Source organism: Sycon ciliatum, chromosome 8 (assembly GCF_964019385.1).
Source record: "Sycon ciliatum chromosome 8, ocSycCili1.1, whole genome shotgun sequence".
Taxonomy (NCBI): Eukaryota; Metazoa; Porifera; class Calcarea; order Leucosolenida; family Sycettidae; genus Sycon; species Sycon ciliatum.
In genome coordinates, this window is record NC_088650.1 from 10,494,015 (window position 1) to 10,517,950 (window position 23,936).

Consider the following 23,936-nt stretch of genomic DNA (forward strand, 5'->3'; position numbering starts at 1 on the left):
CCTGACCCTGGGCCTGGATCGTGGTCTAAATGAGTATGCATATGCTTGATTATCTTGAGTGGGGTAAACCATGTAAACTAGAAAGTAAAAGTCTTGAAACGTTTTCTCCAAGTACAACTTCACACTTGCAACGCTGGTATTTTGGTTATGGAGCACACAAGAATGGAATGGTCTTGGTGATTCGTCAAGCGAAGCCTTCAAGCTAGGTGCATAGCATAGCAATGTCGACTTCAACAGGGATACACCCTGTCAGCTGGATCCTGGCGTCCTTCTTTGTGGCTTTACTGATTGCGGACGCGAGCGGTGAGTGTTCCTTCTATACAACCCTTGATTTCTCAGTATTTTTCAATGTTGCTTTCCTTCATTTCTCTCAATGCATAATGCAACACTGTCTCAGTTCTCGCTGGAGAAGCACTCTCCGATTCCTAACAGTATCGAATTGTGCCGCTAAATGATTGCGTCGTGCGTTACGATACTCGCATGTTGCTGAGGACGGCTTGGTCCCTGGTAAAATCCATGATCCAATCACCAGCGGGGCATGCCATAATTATGTTCGTCCGTGCATGATCTGCAAGGGCTGCGGGGGTGTTGGTAATGCTGGCCATGGGACAGAGCATGGACGAGATGTAGGCCACACGGGATGACGTCAGTGCAATTGTACTGGTGAAGCTGAAGCTAGAATTTCCCATTCATCACTGGTTCTTGCGTACCTTGTAGTTAAGACTGAGTTCGGAACTTCAGGTGAAGACACCAAAAAGAGTACACCATTGTACATGAAGCAGTCTCTCATTTTCTTAGATCCTTCTTTTGCTGTAGAATGTATTTGGGTGGACTCACCCATTCCCAAAGCACTACAAATGACTATAAACATCATTGACAACATGACAAATGACTAATTCTTACTGTACAACGTCTCGGCAATATTGCCATGGTCAGGTACGAGTGAAAGAATGATACAAGGCAACAAAAGAGCAGTATTATAACGAAAGCCTACCACCAAAAATGCCAGGATTTCTCGCCATGAGGCAAACACAGCAGCAAAGATGTAGGTGACTATGGGAAAATCAAAACATCTCGAGATCACATTCAGTCACTGTCACCTTACAAAGTCCTACATGCACACGGGTCGCAGTCAGCTAAAACATGTCTTCGGGTTTCGTAATTTATTTGAGACATGACGGTATGAAGGATTGTTTCTGCCGAGCACGCTCACGCTGGCTTCATTCATCAACCAGTGGCGTGAGCATCTTGTCGAACTTCGTTCTCACACGTATTTGGCGGTCTAGTCCAAGCAGCTGGCGAGCAAAGTGACTTTTTTCTGGGATACATTTCTTTCACCCAAAGCCATGTTTTAGCTGGCTGTGGCCCACATATTCTCACACCTATTTTTTTTTAAACCCTTGTGTATGAGGCATGCCAAGAAGCGTGTGTTCCTAGTTGGAACAATCAACTTCATTAAGATATTACTATTATTATTGTTATTACGCTTCCTAGCTTCTCACATTGGTATGCTCTTACATAACAGTGCATACACATTGTGTGACAAGGTGGTTAAATAGGTGCGAGATCTACACATAGGAATTGGGAAAGTGGCAGTGACCGAATGTGACCTAGCGATATGTTTGATACTCGTCTGGAATAATGTTCTGCGATATGTTTGATACTCGTCTGGAATAATGTTTTGCGATATGGTTCTTATCTATAACTGTTATGTGCACCTTTGCTACTGATTTCGCCATATGGCGCGAGGTCCTGCTGTTTGGTTTCTGGCAGTAGTTTTGTTATAAGACTGCGGTTTGAAGCCTGCATGGCATGATTCTTTTATCCGTGTCCGACACTGTAACTATATTGCCAAAAAGCAGAATTAGTTCAGTCTATTTGCAGTGCTTTGGGAAAGAATGTTTCCACCAAACATTTTTCTACATAATATTATTACATCTGCAAAATACCTTAAAATACGTCTGACTTCTTTTGTTGTAAAGAACCCTTCTTTTGTTGTAAAGAACCCTTCTTTTGTTGTAAAGAACCCTTCTTTTGTTTTAAAGAACCCTTTGTTGTTGTAAAGAACCCTTCGTTGTTGTAAAGAACCCTTCGTTGTTGTAAAGAACCTTTCGTTGTTGTAATTTGTAGTGTGTAATGGCTACCGTGAGTAGCTAGTCTGGCTGAGGAGCGCATGGAGAAGAGGAGTAGCGGAATGTTGTATGTCTCATTTTGCTTATCATGCAAGTCTCGGTGCAGCTTGCTGATCGCTGAGTAGCGACAGCCGTGTAACCTGCTCAGTGCACAGACCAGCCACGGCCAGGGCTCTAAGGCAGTATGGTGAAGCCATGGACACGGTGCGGTCACTACGGTATTGACCGCACCACATTTTTTGCCCCCAGGTACCCCACGAATCAATCAAAAGAACTGATTTGGACTCGGAGTTGCGAAATTTTTCAGCGGAGCCACCCCCCCCCCCCCTCCCAACAACTAAACTGTAGCTCGGATGGCTGACCGTAGCACCCTAGATTACGTTCCGACACCCCTGGAAACTCACTTACTACATAACCTGTTACTCTGATAGGACATACTCTCGCTTAGTACGGACATTATTCGGAGCACTGGTGTTTTGATCCATACTGGGATATCGAGTATCTCAGACACTAATTGCACTTTTCTGCTGCTCATAGGGGTAAGTCTTGTCAGAGCTCTACTGTAGTTCAGTTATGTAGTGTTTGAAATGGTGTTACATGTGGTACACTCCATATTGATGGCCATCCTGTGCTGTGTCTCATTGTCTCTATGTAGGCCAAACACCAAGTACAACCCTTTACAATGAAACCGGCACTTTGGTCGATGATGCGACTTTCCGTGGCGAATGCAGAGACCTTGTGGCCAACATCAGCGACTATGACACGATCTCGCCCAACGTTTCAAAGATGTTCTGCAGCTGTCTGCGTACGTCAAATCGCGTGCAGAGCCCACCCTGGTTGCCCAATCCGACGACGCGAACGTTCACGGCATTGCTTCACGCCTTGCTTCCGTTGGGCAACCCAGCGCAGTTTCCGGTCGGTCAGCAGATGCTGTGGGCCACGTATATCACTCTGTTCCACCTGAACAGCTACGGGTCGGACGATTTGAAGCTCGCGATCAATTTGTGGCAGACGGACTGTGACACCCTGCGCACCACACGCACAGTCGCCGATCTGCTCGTCAACAACATTGGCACGGGCATCGTGGGGCCGGCCTGCAGCGCGGCAAGCGAGCTGCTCAACAACTTTGCTCCGTACCTGAGCATGGCCGACGTGGCGTATAGTGTGGAGTCTTCCAGGCTCAACAGGCGCGTTGACTACGCCTCGTTTCACCGCATTGCGGCCACGTCTGAAATATACACCAACGCCTGGATAGAAATGATGCAGAATCTTGGCTGGAAATCGGTGTCTGTGATATCGGAGAACAGCGAAGATTTCCAGGTGGTCCTGGACGCCTTTCAATCACACGCTATCAGGGAAGCTGACAAGATCGAGATCAAGGCATTGGAATCTGTGACCAATGACTTTGACGTGGACATTGTGTGGAGCAACATCCGCCGTGCCAGAACAAGAGTTGTGATTCTCATGATGTTTGAGCCACTTGCGCAGAAAATTGCCTGCTCGGCATATCATAAGGTGAGACACACTCGACATTCAGACGTCCAGGCACATGGTGTAGTGTGCAGTGATTGTCGCCGCATTGTCTCTCTCCGTACTGTCTCCCTCATCTGTACTATATATGCGCATGCTCGATACAGAGGAGAGAGACAGCACGGAGAGAGACAGCATGGAGAGAGACAATGCTGTGACAATCACTAAACACGGCACACAGTGTAGTTTTTTTGAAACTGCAGTATGTGTGCGGCATCAGTGATGACCGAATGCCAGTCCGCTTTCAGAGCAGGTGGCATTTTCCTGTAACTAAAGACCACCGTGACTAGCGACCAGCCTGGCACTACAGACCACTTCGCCAGGCGCGGACGGTCCCACATTCATATCATGGTTGTACGGTGAAAACCTCTAACTAAGGACCACCAGCCACTAAAGACCGCTTGCTCTGGCCCCAAGGAAGGGGTGGTCGTTAATCACAGGTCTTACTGTATTGGTAATTCTGGACTCTCCACAGACCCTAGTCTAAATCAAGGCAGTCTCCGTGTGCATTACTCCATGTGACCGTGCTTCAGTCGTTTTGCGTGTTTACCTGTGTGCTTTCTCACAGGGCTTCAGCAGCGCGTGCTGCGCCGGGAAAACACAGCTCACCTTCGTCGTGCCGGGGTGGTACTCTGAGTTTTGGTTCACACAGAACGTGTCCTTCGTTGCCAGTAAGCCTGATAACCACTGTGATTGTATGGCTGTGGCTAAGGAAAACCTATCTCCTCAATGCAATGTTAGCACTAGTAGCCCACAGGCTGTGCAGTGTGTGTACTAGCACAACACGCATGTGGCTTTGCTGTACGAGCTCTTCAAGCACTACACGTGCAGTAGGAGCTTCTGACATGCAAGGCAGTGCAGTATAAAGGTTTTGAAACACAAGGACATTCGGTATGCGCTTCTGAAACACAAGGCTATTCAATACTAACACTGCAACTAGGCTGAGTAGTAGTGTGTAGTGAGCATGGCTCTCCTCTATTCATGAGGTTGGATTTCATTTGCTACCATTGCCAGAAGGGGGTTGCTAGATGCATACTCTGACTGTTTCATATAGTAATACAGTCTAACTTATCGTTACCGAGCCCCAGTTGAATTTTGTATTTGTATTAAATACAAATAGCCTATTCCCTCGATTTAGGCTAAGGCCTGTGGAGAATCCATAAATTTTATGGATTCTCCACAGGCCTTAGCCTAAATCGAGGGAATAGGCTATGTGTGATGACACATTGACACATTGATGACACATTACACGGCTCTCTCGGTGCAATACATAGAATATCCTATTTCCAGGCGTGTGCAAAGCTCGCTGTACAGTGTTTCTCGCAGTTAGAGCACTCTGACTGTGATGCTTTGGGCTTTGGGCTGCAGGCCTAAAAATGCCGTGCTGTTCACTAGACATTCTTACGATCGGTTCGGCCACGGACTCTGAGCTATGCTGCATGAGGAGACGTAAAAAGGTCGAAACAGCTAGCTGTAAGGCAATTGAGTATTACTAGCACTCTCCCTGGCCTCAGGCTGTACTTCGAAGTAGCAAGGTGGTCGGGAAGAGAGGTTCCACTCTGCTTTGAATGCCGGTCCACGATGCTTAATCCGATCATGCTACAGCTTGGGTTGTTTGAACAGTGCTATGCTGTCATACGGCTATTTCTTGTCCTCTGTACCCTCCGCGCATCACAGACTCTGTGACCTACAACTGCACGTCGGAGCAGATGATGTCCATGGCCGCCCATACGTTCAGCATGAGCCAGCAGCTGTACCGTTCCGACGAAGACACCGTGCTGGACATTACAAATGACTACAAGATGTCCGTTACCCGCTACAAGCAACTCAACGCTCTTGCAGCGACACACGTGAGTTCAACACTGCACGATTGTAAAAAAAAACTCGGATGTTGAGCCAATAGTAATATGTAAAGAGAAAAGGACCTATAAGTTAATAGTTATGCCTCAATATCCTTGTCAGTTTTGTACCTTGTTGTTGCACTATCTGATTATCTCATTACCTTAGTATTACTACTCCTTTGTTACTTTTGGTGGAGATAGTGACATCATAATATTATCCCATATTTCCCCATCAAAACGTATGCGATTCAGAGTTATGGACATTCCAAAGTTACAGACAGTGCCCAGTCCTAGACCATCAGGGTAAACGAGGTATGAGAGTGTAGGGTAAACAGGACAGCTGTGAGAATGGTGCTGAAACTGAATTCATACTCTCCGTAGTATGCCCTCCAAGTGCCCTTATGTCCAGCCCTTCGCCCTTTTCAGCACTACTCTTGACCAGCAGATACTTCTACAGCACACTGGCAGCAGTGAATGTGCAATCACGCCAATATGTTTTGAAGCCAGTGAATGACAGCATCCCTGGCCCTGGCCCACCTCATGTCTCCCATCCCTTCCTTTCTCTTGGAATCACTGTAACTGTAAGCAGTTGTGTGTTGTATTGTATTGTATTGTATTGTATTGTATTGTATTGGTCGCACTGCCTAACAGCGTATCAATAAATTATGCCCAGATATGATCTACGTCTTGCAAAATGTGTTTTTCAAATTTGCAAAGCTGATACTAATGTTATATCCACGGCCCTGGCTTTTTGCACAGTCCAGCATGATTCCCTTCTCCTGACTTGCTCCTGACTCCTGACCTCTCTATGGTGGTGTTGATTGTGACTGTGGTCCTTATCTGTTCAACCCCACTCCAGTGCTACGCGTTTCCAACTATCCCCGTCGCCTATGACAGTCTGATGCACGACTCCATCGTCATCTACTACAAAGCTCTGCAGTTGCTGCAGGAGACACTGAAACACTCCAACACCACGTACCGGAGTCCCGACTGGAAGCTAAACTATATCCAAGGACAGAAGCTGTAAGTACGCACCTACAGGCACATTACTCCTAACTCTCTCCCGAATGGTCGCGCCACTGCCAACAACTGATGTAACATGAATGGTCGGGTGAAAAGCTGAAGAACTGGAAATGAATAATTCAAAAACCTGCAACCATTGTATTTAACGTGGTCACTTAGCCTAGTTTCGCGAATATTGTACTTTGCAAGCATCTTCAGTATAATGTGCATGTATTCCTTACAGCCTGGCTATACGGTGGGTGCTGATCTACCTGGTTGGCAAGGTGGACTTCGAGAGCCTGTCTGGACACGTCTACTTCAGAAAACTGAACCGCACCTTTACCACCAATGTGCGCGAGGCCCAGGCGGAGGTGGAGAAGATCATGGAGTACGGCAACTTTTCCAGTATCATTGGTGACTTTCGGGCCAGTGAGCCTAATCGACCGGTATGTTTTTGTGCAGTTTTGTTTTGCACTTCACATGAGTTGCAAATGAGAGCAATTTCCAGGCATGAAAAAGGGCTGATTGGCTGTGACTATAAATACAAGACGAAACTAAGCAGGGGGGGGGGGGGGTGGTGGTGGATAAGCCAAAAGCGGGTCGTAATGAACACTACAGGAATTACTTGTATTCTAGTCTACTGTGTGGATCGACCGCTTAGGAGCTGGAGTTACGCCTTGATCCTAGAGGGTGGTGGCATTCCTGCCTTGATCCTAGAGGGCGGTGGCATTCCTGCCTTGATCCTAGAGGGTGGTGGCGTTCCTGCGGATGCGGAAAACTCGGCCTCCAACCGAGTGTCAAGCGAACCTTGATTTAAAAAAAATTATTTTACTGTGTAGCAGGTAGCTTCTCATTAGGCCTCCTACCCGTAGAAGGTGGCAGTCTGGGTTCGCGGCCCGACCGCATGAAAACAGCCGTAACTTCCATAATAATTGATGAATTTTGCTCAAATTTTGCCCACATACCCAGTGTATTTCACTAAGTCCAATGAAGTATAAATCAAGCTCACACATGGGAATCCGCAGACAAAATAGTCAAATCTGCGATTATGCCGTACCACCAATACCTTAGACGCAATATGCAAACGCAGAAAGAAGCTGGGTAGAAACTGAGTGCTCCACAGGATTTCCTTCACATATACCTAGGTGCTAAGTGGAGCGGAATTTTGAAATCATATTCAGAACAAAGTACTGAAGCTGTCAAACAAAAATCATGCAATCGCGCAAAATTTAGGTCCTCGATCAGTAGCACTTTACTCAAAGCTACTAGACAAATATAAAAATCCATGACACTTAGCACCTAGATAAATGCTCACAGTTTCCAAAAATGTATGGTTTATGGGGTCTGTGACTTACAGGTTCTTTGCTACGCTGTCTAAGAGGTACGGGACTCAGTGGAAAATGGAGAAAAAAAGTGCTCTGTGCAAGTACAGATGGAGGTATGTCTGTCCAACTAGAACTTAGTCGAAGCCACCAGCTTCATATGTCACACCGTCTTCCTCTTGCTGCTCATCCTGGATGCCCTTCCTGATCCTCCTTCGCTTCTTTCGTGACCTCTTCCCTTCTTCTGACTTCTTTCTGGCAGCATGTGCCTGTCTCTCACGGTCTAGCAGCTTGATGAGACGTGTCGTATGGTGTCCAGTAGGGAGGCCCATCTCGTCCAGAACGCGTTTCACTGCCACACCTCCATCATTGAACCAGGCCACGGCCAGGTAGACGCACATCTGGACAGTGGGAGCGGATGCAAAGCCTGTCTTTGGACACAACTGCTACACGAGTCCATTGAATGCTTCGTTGCGATTCTGCGTAGCACCCTTCTGGCAGCGCTCGAGCAAACTCCGGTCGGACAACCGAATGTAGACCGGCTTCAGTTCCTTCCATACTGCCTCTGGCAGGATATTGTGGTGGGCGTAGACATCACCACCTGCCTGTTGCTGCTACCATCTTCACCAGCTGTTAATTCCAGGCGGACAATACTGGTGCTGAGGTTTACTGTCGCTGGATGCACGATGCATGAGGGATGCCCATATGGCCCTGGCCATGGCTTGCAAGTCTCCGCTGTTGTTCCGCACAGCCATGCCATAGTAGGCTTGCAGCTTGTCGATCATGGCATCCGTGAGGCGACCACGTCCGCCTATAGTGCGCCCATCAGCAAGCTTCTTGCCCGCAAGGTTTTTCTTCAGCTTTCTTAGGCTGGTACCGATGCGTTTTTGAACGTGGCCGACACATTCCTCCTTGACTACAGGCACCTCGGGCCCATACGGACAAGCGTCACGCACAGCCTTAAACTCTTGGTATCTCCATCACCAATGTAGGTGGTGTACCTCAGCTTGCGGCTCTCAAAGGACCTGGCCCACAGAGTCTTGGCGGCTGCACTCTCCATGGCAGGAGCTGATACAGTGGTGTTGACTGAGCAATCGTGTTCGGCAATCTGTCGATCATAGTCATCTTTGGTTAGCTCTCCCTTCTCTTTTCTTGACGCCAAGTGCGTGCACTTGTGGCAAAACTTTGAAAGCACTTCGCAGTCTACCACTTTGCCGACATCATATGCAATTATAGTGAAGGCTCCGAAGAGCGATGCGAATCCTCGGCGCATCCAGGTACCGTCATAGGAAGCAGCGATATCGCTACCCCCATCTGCTGCGGACACTGCTTTCTCAGCTGCCTCAGTCATGCTACGCTCAGCGACGCTCTTGGACGCGGAATGCAGGCCTTTAGCATGTCTGTAAAATGTCGACCGACTCATAGGTGATGGCATATTTAGTGCACCCGCCAGCTGTACCATTGATTGACGTCCACGGCCAATCAGTCGCATTCCGAATACTGCTCGTCTGTTCACCTCCCAGACCCGATTGAACTTCTTGGACATAAATTCGCTTGCTATGTCGCCGCAGTTAACACAGGAAAGCTCCAGGCATGATGCAAGGCCTCCCCGTTGCGATTCGCTGATCGTGACTGCGCCATTACAGCCACCGCAACAAACTGCAACTGACAAAAGCTGCTGAAGGCACTCGAGATCAATCAGGCGAAATCCATGCGCCCCTTCCTCACACTCTTCATCCGAGTCACTGTCGGAGGAACTGCTGTCGACTTCACCGCCACTTCCATCACTATCGCTGCTTGAAGACGTGGCTTCAGCTGACACGTCAAGGTCGTCATCAGACAGTGGCAAGTCAGGAATTTGTTCTGCAGGCGAAATTTCACCAGAGGGAGACTTCGGCGCCTGAGACACTCCATAGAACGTTCTTTTCCTTTTCTTAGATCGTCCGGGCTTTCCCTTGGCTCCAGACTTCCCCATAGTAGCCAACGAAGGGGTTAGCTCCAAGAAACAATTACTCCAAAAGTTTCAACAGCAGAGCGATCAGCTGAGATCATGAGAGTCGAAATTTGAATTTTTTTGAATTTGCGCATGTGCAAAAGTTATCTTGGTTGCCATGGTGACAAACATCGTGCGCGGCTGTCAGTCTGCAGCGCAGAGGAGTACTAGGAGTCGCTCCAGAAAATTTTAATGAAATCGCTCAAAGATTGACGGTAAAAATCGGAATAGTGTGCAAACCTAAATTTTGTAGAAATTTGCTGATATTTCAGTATTTCAAAAACAATTGTGCAGACTTTGCGCGACTATATCTCCGGAAGGAAGCACCCGATTACGCTCAAATTTTCAGGATAAACCCTTTGGACCATACACAAGACGCTGCCAGTGAAAAAATACAGAAAATCGAAACTTTGTTTTTTGACCCTCTGAACCCAGACTACCACCAAGGCCGATGCATACTTCATTTTGCGTACGGGAAAAATTTGATTTGAGCTCAACTATTTCGCGTACGGGAAAGCCGTCGTGTGACGGTCGCGCGATGGCTTTCCCGTACGCGACATGAAGTATGAATCGGCCTTTGGTGTTTAAGAGACCACAGCTCTTGTGAGGATTTGGTCATCGTATACACTTCACTAGGCGAGGATACTGGTAGTCTGTTCTCTGACATATGAGTGGCGACCTGTAGAATGGCACTCAGTTCTCTCTACAGGATAGAGTGCTGGCCTGAAGGAAGTCTGATCGCGCTGTAATATAGAAATCACTTACTTCAAACAGAATTCTGATTGTGAGTAGTTTTGTAGCATTATCACATGCTCAAACCTTGTGAGGTGATAAACTGAACTCGAGCACTTGTGACTTTCACCTTGGTCCGTATGTTTTGGCGACCTCGCAGGTCAATGCAACAATCCGGCAGCGAACGGCCAATGGGTCGGATCTGCTGATAGCAACGCTGGACCCCGAGTATCGCATCCACACGTATCTGCCGGAGAGGCTGACCTGGGGACAGTGCTGCCCCAACAGCATACCAAGTGATACCATACCGGGTAAGATTTTATATACTGCATAAAAATGAACAAATATTCGGCACATTTATTTTCGGCTATTTTCGGCCTGGGCCTTCTAGGCCTAAAATCTGTCGCGGCTGAAATTTTAGTTTGCGAGTTTTAGTATGGCATAGTATACAGGCAGCAGCAGTACAGGCCGAAAATTCAATGCGGCCAAAATTGGTTTTCTCCCGCGTGGAATGAGCTCCGAGGCGTCGGGCGATAGTGCCTCTGAAAGAGACTTGAAAGATGCAAATGTCTTTGGTGTACTTGCAGTAGGGCTTGAAAGTGCTACGTCACAGCATAGCAAAAATTTCAAAAATTCAAAAATAATGTCCACTAACACCACCAGTTGCTAAACAATCAGCTCATGTGATAACATTGCACGACACTGACCGACGGTACTGACGTTGCTGCACGACACTGACCGGCAGTAGTGTTAGTGGACATTATAGCGTAACTTGTAGTTCCTTGATCCTTTTTCTTTTGGATAGGTATACTTGCTTGTTCAGCATTACAGCAACTTCTACAGACTTTGTATGCTTCCTTCTGTTCTGGATACTTGCTAATCATCATCACGAAATGTCTTCCGTGTGTGTTCTGACCTGTGTACATGTATTTCTCTCAGAAACGGATTCTGAATGCACCTATTTGTCTGAGTCGCTGGTGGAGAACCTCGGAGGCTGCTCCCAGGCTCTAGGCTTTATCATCGGATTCAGTAAGTTCTACCACACAGACCATTATGTTTTAAAAGTGAGCAAAGAAAGCCGCTATCCCACAATGTTGATTCGATTTGAAGACCCCGCATGCAGCTCTCTATGTAGCTGAGTATTATAGCACTGTCACCTGCCAAAGAACGGGGGGGGGGGGGGGGGGGAGGGAGAATTAGCATTGTAGCCTAGACCGCTCCCTTAGTTTATGTGCAGTTGAGTCCTGCACTGTGTGTATATACCGGTGTGCTGTGCTCGGTGAAATCCTAACCTGTGTTGTTCTTCAGTGCCCAACCATACATAGCACAGTAAAATTCCCTTTAAACCTGACGCCACTTAGTCACGGCACATCCACCTACTGGGCATCTTTCTGACCATACATTGTTTAATTATAGTCACAAATATTGGCTTTTCAATGAAAAACGGCGCCAAAAACTATTTTACTTGCGTGCAGTATTAGAGTACTTGAAGTATGTACGAGTCAGTTTATTCTGAGTTGCGGGCAATTCATAGTGACTGGCAGGACTTGGTCCCAACCTGCTTGGATTAGGCAAGTTTTACTGTAAGGTCCTCTACCAGAGTGCCATACATTCACTTGCCAAGAATGTTTTTGAACGGTGAAATATGCCTGACACATGGCCTGCTACTTGTGTTGTCCTGTTGTTGTTTTTTTTTGCTGTCTGTAGGTATTGGCCTGTTGCTTCTGATATTCGCGGTCGTGGCTGTAGTTTGGCAAAGATGGTGAGCACATGCATGTACAGACAGTGGTGTTGCACTTGTGGTGCCAAAGCTCACTTGGAGGGTGCTGAGTAATGATAATATTGCACCGTCGAAGTCCAATCTCCCATGTGCACGTGGTGCATGCGTAGCCATGCCAGGTTAATTGTGTGTACTTAAACAATATCTCATGGCAGGATTGATGACCAGTATAGGGGAATGGGTAAGAGAAAATACGGCAAAATTGCAAGCGTCTCCGTTCTGCCACGGTTGACTCTTACCATCCATCTTAACTCAATAATGGTCAGTCTTTTGACGTCCCCGGAGGAGAGGACTATTGTGACAGTATTGTCTATATGAAAAATTTAAAAAATAGTGACGTGCGGCGATCATTAAGGGAAAAGGATATGCTACCATAATAGTGCTCCCCCCAATGTATATCTTATGCGTGTCATCGTGGATAGTCTTGGTGGCAAATGTTTACGGCATGTTAACTCCTACGCTTGAAGTGGAACGGTTTTTGGCCGGCTATTATATACGTAGTTCATCATTTCGAAGCAGGTGATTTCCATGACGTGCATGTCATGATTGTAGATTGCAGCAGAATTTTGCTACTGTACTAAATACAGGAAGCTAAGAAGTCGAAATAATACGACTCTGATATGTTGCCACGTTCACCAGGTACAAGAAAAAGATCAAGGTGATCAAGCGGGCAGCTCAGTATGGTCTAGACATGGACAGCACTGATCTGATGGAGAAGACGCAGGCACTCAGCAAGTGGGAGCTGCCCAGGTCCAGCATCATCATCAACCGGCGTCTGGGCGAAGGTGAGCTTTAGCCACGGCGGTCTGAATGAGTCTGAATCGGGATGGTTTGGTAGTCAATTTGTGCCTGGGTACAGGTGTATCAAATGTGCGTGCTTGCAAGACGGTTCCTATTGCCAGCTATTTTTAAAGGGTTCCCGCGCACTGCACACATGCACACACGCATGCACGCACGTACCCACGCACACATACACACACACACACACACACAGAGGCCCATTGCACTGACTTCAGAGATTGGGTGGCCGTGGAAAGGGGTGCAGGGTCCTCCCTGGGGAAAAAAATCGAAGCCAATTGCAAGCATCATTTCAGGTCATTTGGCACGTGCACACCCTAGAAATGTGGACCTAGGTCCAGTATGCACATAATGACCTTTATAATCACATGCCAACCTACACATATGCGGCTGTTCACCCCCCCCCCCTCCCCTACACGGGGACCAGCCACACCCCTGTTTACCATTCACCACCTGACACATGCTCTACCCCTCGCACGCTGCAGGTGCGTTCGGAGCAGTGTACGGTGGAGAGTTGATCCCGGACCGAGGTAACTCCACGTCCAGTACTGTCAATATGACCTGCACTGGAGTGGCGGTCAAGACACTTCACGATGGCGCCAACAACGAGGAGAAGGTACTGTCTGTGCTCGATAGTATGCACACTCCATCCTTGGTACAAGATTGAGTGACTTTTAAACACGAGTATGTGGTTCACAGATAATGTACTTTTTATGAGAATAATAGCCACAAACCATCATGGTGCAAACTCCGGCGAAAAAGCACAGGGATACGCACAGCGATAGCATCCGAAGCAGTGGAGGCGGCCGTGCATGTGTAGCTAAACCAACCAAGGGTACTGCACACATATGCACACTGAGGACATGCTGCTCTGATTGCTGAAGTGCCGCGCTTATCGTGAGTAGACCAAGCAATCTTTTCATAGGGTAGCTTGCTATCGGCACGCTATATCCTTGTACGAATGAGCTCAAAACGAACACTTTTTCTTTCTGTAGCGGGCACTGACCAGACATAGCGGAGGAGGCCTTTCTTCTTTTCCCTTGCTGCCTTTCCACATACGACTGTGACAAGTGATAGCTGGCAAAGTGTGGTGTAAATTAGGCCTTACTTCGCTGAACCTTGAGCTGTTGTAACATGGACTGGCGGGGGTACCTTCAGCAGCATACCCTTACTACCGGGCAGCATCGGGGTCCTTGCGGTGGAGTAGTACGTCCAGTGCTTTCGCAGAAAAACGGTGCGGGTTTGCACCACCGTGCACTCGTGCTGTTCATGCGCAAGTTCCTTTGAGCAAGGTAGCTTCTGCCTGTTTGCTCAATGGTGTTGAGCACCTTGCCTTTGTTGAAAACTTGAGATATTTCTCTTGCAACGATTGCTCATTTCTCTCCTTTACAGAGTCAGTTCCTGGCAGAGGGACAGCTGATGACGACCTTCGATCATGAGAACATTGTCAAGCTGCTGGGCTTCTGCACCAAAGACGAGCCGTTCTACGTTGTGATGGAGTTGATGATGCACGGTGACCTCAAGGGTTATCTTCTGTCCTATCGGCATCTGTGTGGTAGCGGAGACCCGGTAAGGGAATTACCCAGTTACAATTAACTTGTTTATGATGATGTTGGGGTAACTTTTCGAGGATATTGATACACTTAGTATTCCACAGCGTATCCCAGGCTAACATGAATTATATAAAACGTGATATCAAACTATTTTCAAAGCTTGATTAGTATACTGTAATTTATAGCAAAGAAAAAAGGACCAAAAAACTACAAGCTACGCTATAATGTCCACTAACACCACCAGTTGCTAAACAATCAGCTCAGGCGATAACATTACTGTATTTCCCCGATTAGAAGTCGCACCCCCAATTTCAGGTTTGAGCAATATTGTTGCGATATATTCACTTCAGAAGTAAGTCATGCTCGATTGTAAGTCGCACCCCTTTTTTTTACCCTGAATCTTAGTGTAAGAATGTGCGACTTATAATTGGGGAAATACGGTATAACATTATAGCGTACTGTATAGCAGGAAATTTTCGGACGGAATTTATTTTCGTACGATTTCGTACCCGGCCTCTTTTGCACTAAAATAAATTCCGTACTAAAATTTGTTCATGTGAAACTATGTACACTGTACATGCGCACTGCTTGCGAACACGTGCTTTTTGCATGCAGCACTGTACGAAAATAAAATCCGTATGAAAGGTCGAATTGTGGCTTTGTCCGAAAATATTTCCGTCCGAAAATTTCCTGTTATACAGTACCTTGTAGTTTCTTGGTCTTTTTTTCTTTACTATAAATTTATCCGTGGCTCTCCACCGAGTATACTGTAAATCAACAAATATTCGGCGCACATCTATTTTCGGCTTTTTTGGCCTAAAATTTGTTGCGGCCGAAACTCTGCTTTGCACGGTTCAGTGTGACAGTATATGCAGGCAGCAGTAGTAGAGGCTGAGATTTTAATGTGCCCGAAGCGTGTTTTAGCCCTGGGAGGTCGAAACGTAAGCGCGCTGAAAATGTGTACACTTACTTCGGAGTACAGTACATGTACCTTCTGTATGGGCTCATCTCTGTTGCATACCTGCATGCTGGAAGATTGAAAAGATGCAGTGAGTTTCTTGTTTTTGCATGTGTTGCTTGGTTTTTGAAAAGAAACCCGAAAACTTGCTGCTTTCCTCCACTTCTGCCGTGTTTAGAGTGAGCTGCATAGCGAAAGGCTGACGTCGATGGTAACACAAATCGCTAACGGCATGGCCTATCTGGCAGAACTACGCTTCGTGCATCGGTAAGTCGTATCGATGGGATGGATTTCATTTCTGAGTGTTGAATGGAACCAAAAATTCCAGCCCTGCACATCATTTCACTCGGATGGTGAGCCAATTAAATTATGGTGAAAAGGAATAAGATCTGGTTACGTTGGTAGACAGTTAGTCATAACTCGTAACATTTTGTCCTCCTTTCTGCACATCATTCAGCAACATGTTTTTCTGATTAGCCCCATCCCTCACACAAACAAGTCAACAAAGAGGCATCTTTGGATTGAGGAGTGCTGGTTTCGAAACAATTGGTTTGAAGCTCAAAGTAGAGCTGGTGTTAGCTCAGAGCAGAGCTGCTGTTAGCTCAGAGCAGAGCTGCTGTTAGCTCAAAGTAGAGCTGCGGTTAGCTCAAAGTAGAGCTGCTGTTAGCTCAAAGTAGAGCTGCTGTTAGCTCAAAGTAGAGCTGCTGTTAGCTCAAAGTAGAGCTGCTGTTAGCTCAAGATAGAGCTGCTGTTAGCTCAAAGTAGAGCTGCGGTTAGCTCAAAGTAGAGCTGCTGTTAGCTCAAAGTAGAGCTGCGGTTAGCTCAAAGTAGAGCTGCTGTTAGCTCAAAGTAGAGCTGCTGTTAGCACAACGTAGAGCTGCAATGCTAAATGGATGTAATATAGCGCAAGGCAGAGCCGCAGCAAATAGCTAGATAACACCAGTTGTGAGAGTGGACCCGATTAGTGGGTACGATAATTATGATGGTGTGAATAAGTTGGATAGGGAGGGATGGTGGAAAAAGAAACGCTGCTGAAGCACGATCCGTTGTCTGGAAGAGCACACCAGGGCAAGCAAGATTTGTTTTTCTTTTCCGCAAAATGGGCTGGTGCCATTTGTGATTACGCAACAAAACAAAGCGCATGACGTCAGTCTTGAATGCAGTACAAAGCAATGCAGTGCAGTGTGTGCGCTAGTTCGAATTGTTGCTAACAAGTACTAGCACAGCTAGTACACCATATATGTAATTACGCATCCTCGGTGCTCCACCTTGAAAGTCCAGATCATGCTTCGCAACATTGAGCTGTCAACCTATGCTTGTGTGCCTTCATGTGTTGCTTGCAGTGACATTGCAGCGCGTAACTGCATGGTGACCATAAACTACACGGTGAAGATTGGCGACTTTGGAATGGCGCGTGACATGTACACAAACGACTACTACAGAGTGAAAGCAGAAGGTAAAGTGTGCTGATTTATTACACGTCAGGTGACTGTTACTAGGGTTACGGCCAATCGGGGACCTTTCCCAGAAGGGAAGTTTGCTAACACTAAGTTACACTATACATTTACTATATAGGGTACAGTTTTTGCCATGACCTTAATTTGCGGATCAGAGGTTTCCCGGCTAAGCAGTGCAGTGTCGCAAAAAAAAAAACACTTCACCCACGGTGCTGTTCAATGAAATCCAATGTCATGAATACGTTGGAACTCTACACCAGTGAACCGTCTTGTGTTCACAGATCTGGGTCTGTGCAGTGTTCGATGTAGTACCGACTCAGTCGATCAGATTTCGTTGATTAGCACTATACAGGCGCGTAGCACCGCCGTTGGCGGTGGTCCGGCCGGAGCGGCTGCTACGCCCCTGCTATAGGACTTGAGAGCGATGATGTCAGAAGTCGTCAGAGGTCAAAATCTAACGACAAAATGCCGACATTTTGGATCCAGTCTGCCCATGGGAAAGTATTGGATGTTGTGGGGTGGACCCCTTGTGTCGCGGGCACGTTGGTTGTATTTCTGTACCAGGAGTGGGTCCCTGACCGGGAGGGTCCAGTTCAGTCACTATACCGGTGGATGTGGTGCTATGCACCCAAACGTGCATGGATCCGTACAAGAACTGGATCTGAGTGGATCCAAAAGTTAGCGTTGCCATGACTCCGGGCTGGCTGTCGTAGAACTTTCAAGCGCTGTATACAAGTGTAATTATGTGCTATCTCCCGTGTCCTGTTTGCTGTAGCTCCATTACCTGTACGGTGGATGGCGCGGGAGAGCCTCTTCGACGGCCGCTTCACTCTGCCCTCGGACATGTGGAGCTTCGGTGTGGTTGTCTGGGAGGTGATCACGTTCGGTGAGATGCCCTTCCCGGGTATGGTAAACGGCGAGGTGATCGAGCACGTACGCGAGGGTGGCACGGCTCTGCTACCGCCACACTGTCCGCAGAATCTGTAAGCAAAATGCACACAATATACATCAGAAAATTCCATTAGTCTGTCTGGACTAAAACAGTTGGTCTATTTGGAAATGAAGTGCCGGAAAAGCAAAATATATGCAGAATGGGACATTGGTTGTCGTGAGCAACGCTATAACCATCTGAGTTATGGTACCAGGCCAAATCTAGAAGTTACTGGCAAATGATTCACTCCACCACATGTACGGATCATGCATTTCTAAAATACCCGGGTATCCACTCTTGTTGTTCACTGCCATCTCTGGCTGTGTAGCTGTCCACCACAGGCAGGTGCATTGGTGTGGCTGTTCAGGTCGCCAGTATTGGGGGCTTTGCATATCTGCTCGCCCATTGGTTTCACGAGGCATTCCACCGTGTACAGTATGATAATCATACCACTGCTCCACCGTGTACAGTATGATAATCATACCACTGCTCCACCGTGTACAGTATGATAATCATACCACTGCTCCACCGTGTACAGTATGATAATCATACCACTGCTCCACCGTGTACAGTATGATAATCATACCACTGCTCCACCGTGTACAGTATGATAATCATACCACTGCCTTCATTAAGGTCATGAACTGTGTACAGTCACACTCATAAGTGTACTACAGCTGCCTGTACCGGCCGAGTATACCGGGGACATGCTGCCGCACGAAAAGGCTGCAGCCATGTGTTATTCCTAGGTGCCATTACCGGACTATAGGCACCCAGGTCTGCACACACTTTCAACCATCATATGGCGTAGCAAAGAACTGGTTTGTTGCCTTTGGCCTTCATCCTGCAGGAGGGTGTTCATCAACTCCTGCTGGACCAGCGATCCCGAAAGCCGTCTGACAGGGGCGGACGCTGTCACTGCCCTTCGCCGGGATCCTCGTCTCGTTGTGCCGTGTGTGGAGGCACCGCGGACACGTAGAAACCGAGGAGGAACAGCTGGCAGTATGGTAAGTGAGCTGCTGTGTTTATCTACAGTCCATTTCAAAACTATAGACGCGTACCTAGGCAAAACCATTATGCCAGCATCTATACCACATAAAATCTGTGATCACCTTGTGCGTAAAAATTTTCAAATTGGGCGTCTGTTATCCAATCGTTTAGAAACTATATGAGAGTAATTGTGGAGCGGACCTTTGCAATATTCTGAAAACTATTCTCAAAAAGTTCCAGCCAAATTTGAAATATTTCAAAAACACTGCGCGTCTATAGTTTTGAAATGGACAGTATGTGTAGTGATGCCATGTTAGCATACATGTAGAAGCTACGACCCAACTTGGCCATTTGGAATAATTGTGTGGAGTGGTGGAGTGTTACGAATATCATTGGGAGTGTTTCAAATATTATTTGAAACACTCCACCACTCCACACTGAGGAGCTCTCAATGAGCGAAACAGCTGTCTGGAGGATATTCAACATCTAGTATCATCTACCCAAGAACGAATTTCCTCGCTGTGGTGTTGTGACTGTGAGCTGCAATTGCCTGTTCTTGTTGACAGTTGTTGTAGAAACCTGTGCTCCTGCGTACTCATGTTCTGCTATTATGTGTTTTTTTCTCTTTGAATGCTGGGTGGTGCCGTCATCCATGTTGCAGAAGACAACCGTTGAAGCACAGCAGGTGGTAAGGCGTCGCAACGGGGCACCAGGATCATCGCCGATACCGGAACAAACTCTTGCACGCTCCCTCGAAGAGGTGGACGAGACTGCATTCAGTGGCATGGATCGCTACGTGGTCAACCCCAGCAGTGTGAGAACCGAGTCGCGGAGGGACCTGCTGGTCAAGAATCAGTCGGCGAATCTGGATGATGGCTACGAGAACACGGATCTGGTCGGTGCGAAACCCGCCGCTCGCACGGGCTATGAAAACACCGAACTCACCCGTGCTAACGCGGACCTCGCCTACGCAGACAAAGACCTTGGCTACGTTAATACTGACCTGTCTTAGCTGTTGTTGGTCTGTGGTGTGAAATTAACTGCACATCACTGATCACACCACCACCACCACACACTATACTCTTTATTTACTGGTTGGTCTGCGGGTACTGGGATGGGGTAATGGATATTCGGATATCTTCATTCTGGATGACATCGTGCTTTTTGTTAGTCCTATTAAATGGAAACCCAGGCCTAGAATAGTAGCAGAAAGATCCAATAGAACAGGTAGGTGTGCCTGACGGATGCTGCACTGCATGTATCCATGCAGGTCGTGCTTGGTGCAATACTGAACAACGAGTCAATCCCAGTCACCCAAAGTACCTGTCACCGATTAAGAAAAAGTAGATATTTCGTTTTTTATTCTTGAGCTTCTTTTATCAACAGAGATATTAGTCTACCGGTATTTGAAATAGAACGATTCACCTTAGATTTTCTATAATTTTTCAGCTTTCCACTCATACATGTTTTTTTTGCGTGTGAGCTTGTCACACCACAAGGACATCATGGACATACGTAACACAAAACTTTATTCATAATTATCGTATCTGTTTTTCACGCGTAGATTCTTTTACACACAGCCACACTTAGAAGTAGCGGCTTTGGGGCTACAAGTAAATGACGTATTTTACTTGTAGGAACAACCAGCAACAACTCATTTTTATGATTTTTATTTCTATGCTTTTGTGTACACATGCGCTGCAATCCTGTTGCTATCTTGAGCCTCCCCTATTTCATATTCAAATTGTAGCATAATTATACGGTATATCATGGTAATTGGTGAGATAGTTTGGTGCTTGCAAAGTATGATTGTGCATTCATTGAACACAGTTCAAGGGTAAGCCAGATTTGTAAGGGGCATAACGCTGTCTGTCAAAAAAGTGTGATAAATTCAGGTTGAGCGCTCCAAAATAAAATGTAAAAAAAAGCGACAAATTTCGCAATTGTACAGCAATTGTACAGCAAGTGGGGTTTTTTGCTCTAAAGCTATTGAATACTGTGCATGCCGGGTGCGAGTACCATACACTAATCCAAACATTGGCATGATCATGAACACAGCAGCTAGCAATAGCATGTAGAATAAGAAGTCAACACGCAGTCAGCAGAGGAATCGTTCTGTGCAGGAACGCACTGCACCGAGAGAGCCAGCCGCATCGGTATCACCGAGTGCAAGCCCTAGCATAGACGGCACGAGCACGCAACACACGCGCTCCTAACGACGAGCAGAGTATCACGAACTGCACCGGGCTACACTAACGCCGGATCCACTAGCCTACTCAACACAAGACCTCACAGCACTGCATGTACTACGGTATAACAATCAAGACCTCACAGCACTGTATATACTACCGCGTGATGATCCAGATCGCGAAGTATGACGAACGGTGTCATCCTCAAGAGAACACACACTGGTCTTGGGTGCTCATCATTCCTATTCTGGTCCCTGCTCTACCATTGCAGGATTGACTTCGAACATGAAGAGATCCCCGCCTTCGCCTAGGACGTCGGCGGGGTTCTTTTTGCCACCTGCAACGACGTACAGCTTTCCCGTGTCCGTCTTCACCATATCCACAGACAATGCTGAGCCTGGGATGAAGTGTTTGAAGATTGGAGCCTGGACGCCGACTTTGAATACCTGCAGAACACAGGACAGACACCGAGACACAAACATGAATCGATATGGGAAAGTGAGTGAGAGAGGGAGAGGGATAGAGAGAAAGGGATAGAGATAGAAGGAGAGAGAGAGAGAAATGAGGCGTGTTGAATGGTGTAATCCCAGCACAAGTTGCTATGTCTAACATATCTTATTCGTTATCATCGCTTCCGCGATGGGCATCTGTAAGTATATATATATATAATTATATGTGTGTGTGCAAAGTTCAAGAAGGCCACAGGTAGACTCATCATGGCTAACAAATCAGCCCTAAGCCGATTCTTGGATACACCTATAGAGAGAACACGGTTAGAGGTGATGTTCAAGATGAAGACATTGCAAGCGGCAACAAGCTAAGAGTGCCTACCTGAACCTGCTCCGTGCCAGGCTGTTTATTCTTGGTTCCCCAGGAGCCGACCACCACGTACTCGCCGTGGTCCGACATCGCCACGGAGCACGGCTTGTCGTAGAAATCGCCGTCGTGCTCCACTGGATATAGATAACTGAAGACTTGCTTCTGCGTGCGCATGTCGTACACCACCAGCTGGTTGTGGTTGAGATCTCGGTTGATCCAGGTCGTTGCCAGATACAGGCCTTCGGGTGAGAAAGCCATGGCCACTAAGTCATTCGGGTAGGGTGTCTGTAACATATGGGTGGCGAGCGGTGGAGCGTAAAACAACAGAGCAGACGAGTAAGGAAAAAAGAAGTGTGATGTAGATCAATGAGACACCGTGTGTGTGTGTGTGTGTGTGTGTGTGTGTGTGTGTGTGTGTGTGTGTGTGTGTGTGTGTGTGTGTTTTCTGCACCTTGTCCTCACCCACTTACTGAGGTGTGGTGAGCCCATAAGTGGGATCATTTTCAAGTCCACCCAGAGTTTTGGGGATTTCAGGGGGTGTCGGCCGTTGGGCGGTTCAATAGCCAGTTGAGTCATCTTTCCAAGATTCCTTTTGAGTCTCTCTCCCCTCTTCCGGGGAGACCCACGTGACCAGTTTTGGCAGTGAGCAACAAGTACAAGTACAAGTGTGTGTGTGTGTGTGTGTGTGTGTGTGTGTGTGTGTGTGTGTGTGTGTGTGTGTGTGTGTGTGTGTGTGTGTGTGTGTGTGTGTGTGTGTGTGTGTGTGTGTGTGTGTGTGTGTGTGTGTGTGTGTGTGTGTGTGTGTGTGTGTGTGTGTGTGTGGGGGTTATGTTCATCACCAGTGCATAACCGTGAAACACATTTCTTACAAACCTAACGCAACGGGACAACAGTGGTCGTAAGGCTGCCTGCAATACTCACACACGACTGCAGACGTGTACACACACACACTCGGCGTCTTTTGCACGAATGCGCGGACGCGCGCGCGCACACACATACACACACGCACACACATACTACATAAACACACACACACACGATGGTGCAAGGAAAGGTACACGCCAAACTCTACAACACACCTCGACGAGATCGTGACGAGCATACGTCAGCTTGTCGGCATCGGCCCTGCGGAAGACCTTCAACACTAGCATTGTGCGATTGTCATAGCCTTGCACGGCGATAAACTCTGCCGAGCTCGAGACTATCATTGACTGGATGTTTGTGTCGAGAGCAGTGACAACTTGCTGCCCAAACTACAGAACAGCAACACAAGTAACCAACACAATTAATAGAGGAACACAGAGGTTCCAGGCTGTCAAATAGAGTGCTCAATACCGAAAGACAGAGCTAGTTCAAACAATAGTAAGATGACGAAAAAAGGGTTTTTACTCCGAGCTACATGCAGCTAATAGAGCACGGAAAAGCTCACTGCTGCACGGTGCTGGTAGAGCACATGCACACCCAAAAGTACTATTGTAACCTTAGAAATTATTGCCATGGTCTAATTGCTGCGAAATTCGCGACCGCGTGGAAATCGCGAAATTTAGACAGCGCGAAAAGGAGATCCATGAAAGGTTTAGCAAGAATGCCACGGGTTTAGCAAGAATGCCATTCTGCAATCGCAAAATTAAAACCTCGCAAACCCGTCCGGATTCTGAAAACGCGAACTAAAAACGCCGCGAAAATATCACGCTTTACAGTAGTCTTACAAAGGTCGAGTCTGGATAAGAAGAGACTGAATAGCACTAGGTTTTGCTGGTTCATAAATAATAGCTTTCCAGACCACACTGCACTTGACTGCAATGCAACATATAATACATATCGGATAGTGCATACGCACGTGTCTGGTGTGTACACACACACGCACAAACTCGCGTGTGCACGCACACACCATGTACCATGTACGCTC

At 47.1% G+C, this 23,936-nt stretch overlaps 2 protein-coding genes across 2 annotated transcripts in view; one reads left to right on the plus strand and one right to left on the minus strand.

The window, feature by feature from the left end:
• LOC135823349 (uncharacterized) lies at nucleotides 1-20,839 on the plus strand. Its single transcript, XM_065336202.1, has 17 exons — nucleotides 1-303; nucleotides 2,788-3,647; nucleotides 4,231-4,333; nucleotides 5,340-5,512; nucleotides 6,363-6,526; nucleotides 6,750-6,951; nucleotides 10,713-10,863; nucleotides 11,492-11,581; nucleotides 12,260-12,314; nucleotides 12,972-13,117; nucleotides 13,616-13,746; nucleotides 14,523-14,699; nucleotides 15,820-15,908; nucleotides 16,985-17,097; nucleotides 17,874-18,081; nucleotides 18,880-19,036; nucleotides 19,681-20,839. Exons 1-17 carry the CDS (start codon nucleotides 222-224, stop codon nucleotides 20,029-20,031), a joined length of 3,252 nt encoding a protein of 1,083 aa, XP_065192274.1. The 5' UTR covers nucleotides 1-221; the 3' UTR covers nucleotides 20,032-20,839.
• Nucleotides 20,674-23,936, minus strand: part of LOC135823350 (uncharacterized) — a 10,219-nt gene continuing 6,956 nt past the window's right edge. The window contains exons 7-9 of the mRNA XM_065336203.1: nucleotides 23,107-23,280; nucleotides 22,040-22,312; nucleotides 20,674-21,654 (exon numbers count right to left, since the gene is read on the minus strand). Of these exons, the coding sequence (XP_065192275.1) occupies nucleotides 21,451-21,654; nucleotides 22,040-22,312; nucleotides 23,107-23,280 (651 nt within the window). The 3' untranslated portion in view covers nucleotides 20,674-21,450. The remainder of the gene's footprint in view (nucleotides 21,655-22,039; nucleotides 22,313-23,106; nucleotides 23,281-23,936) is intronic.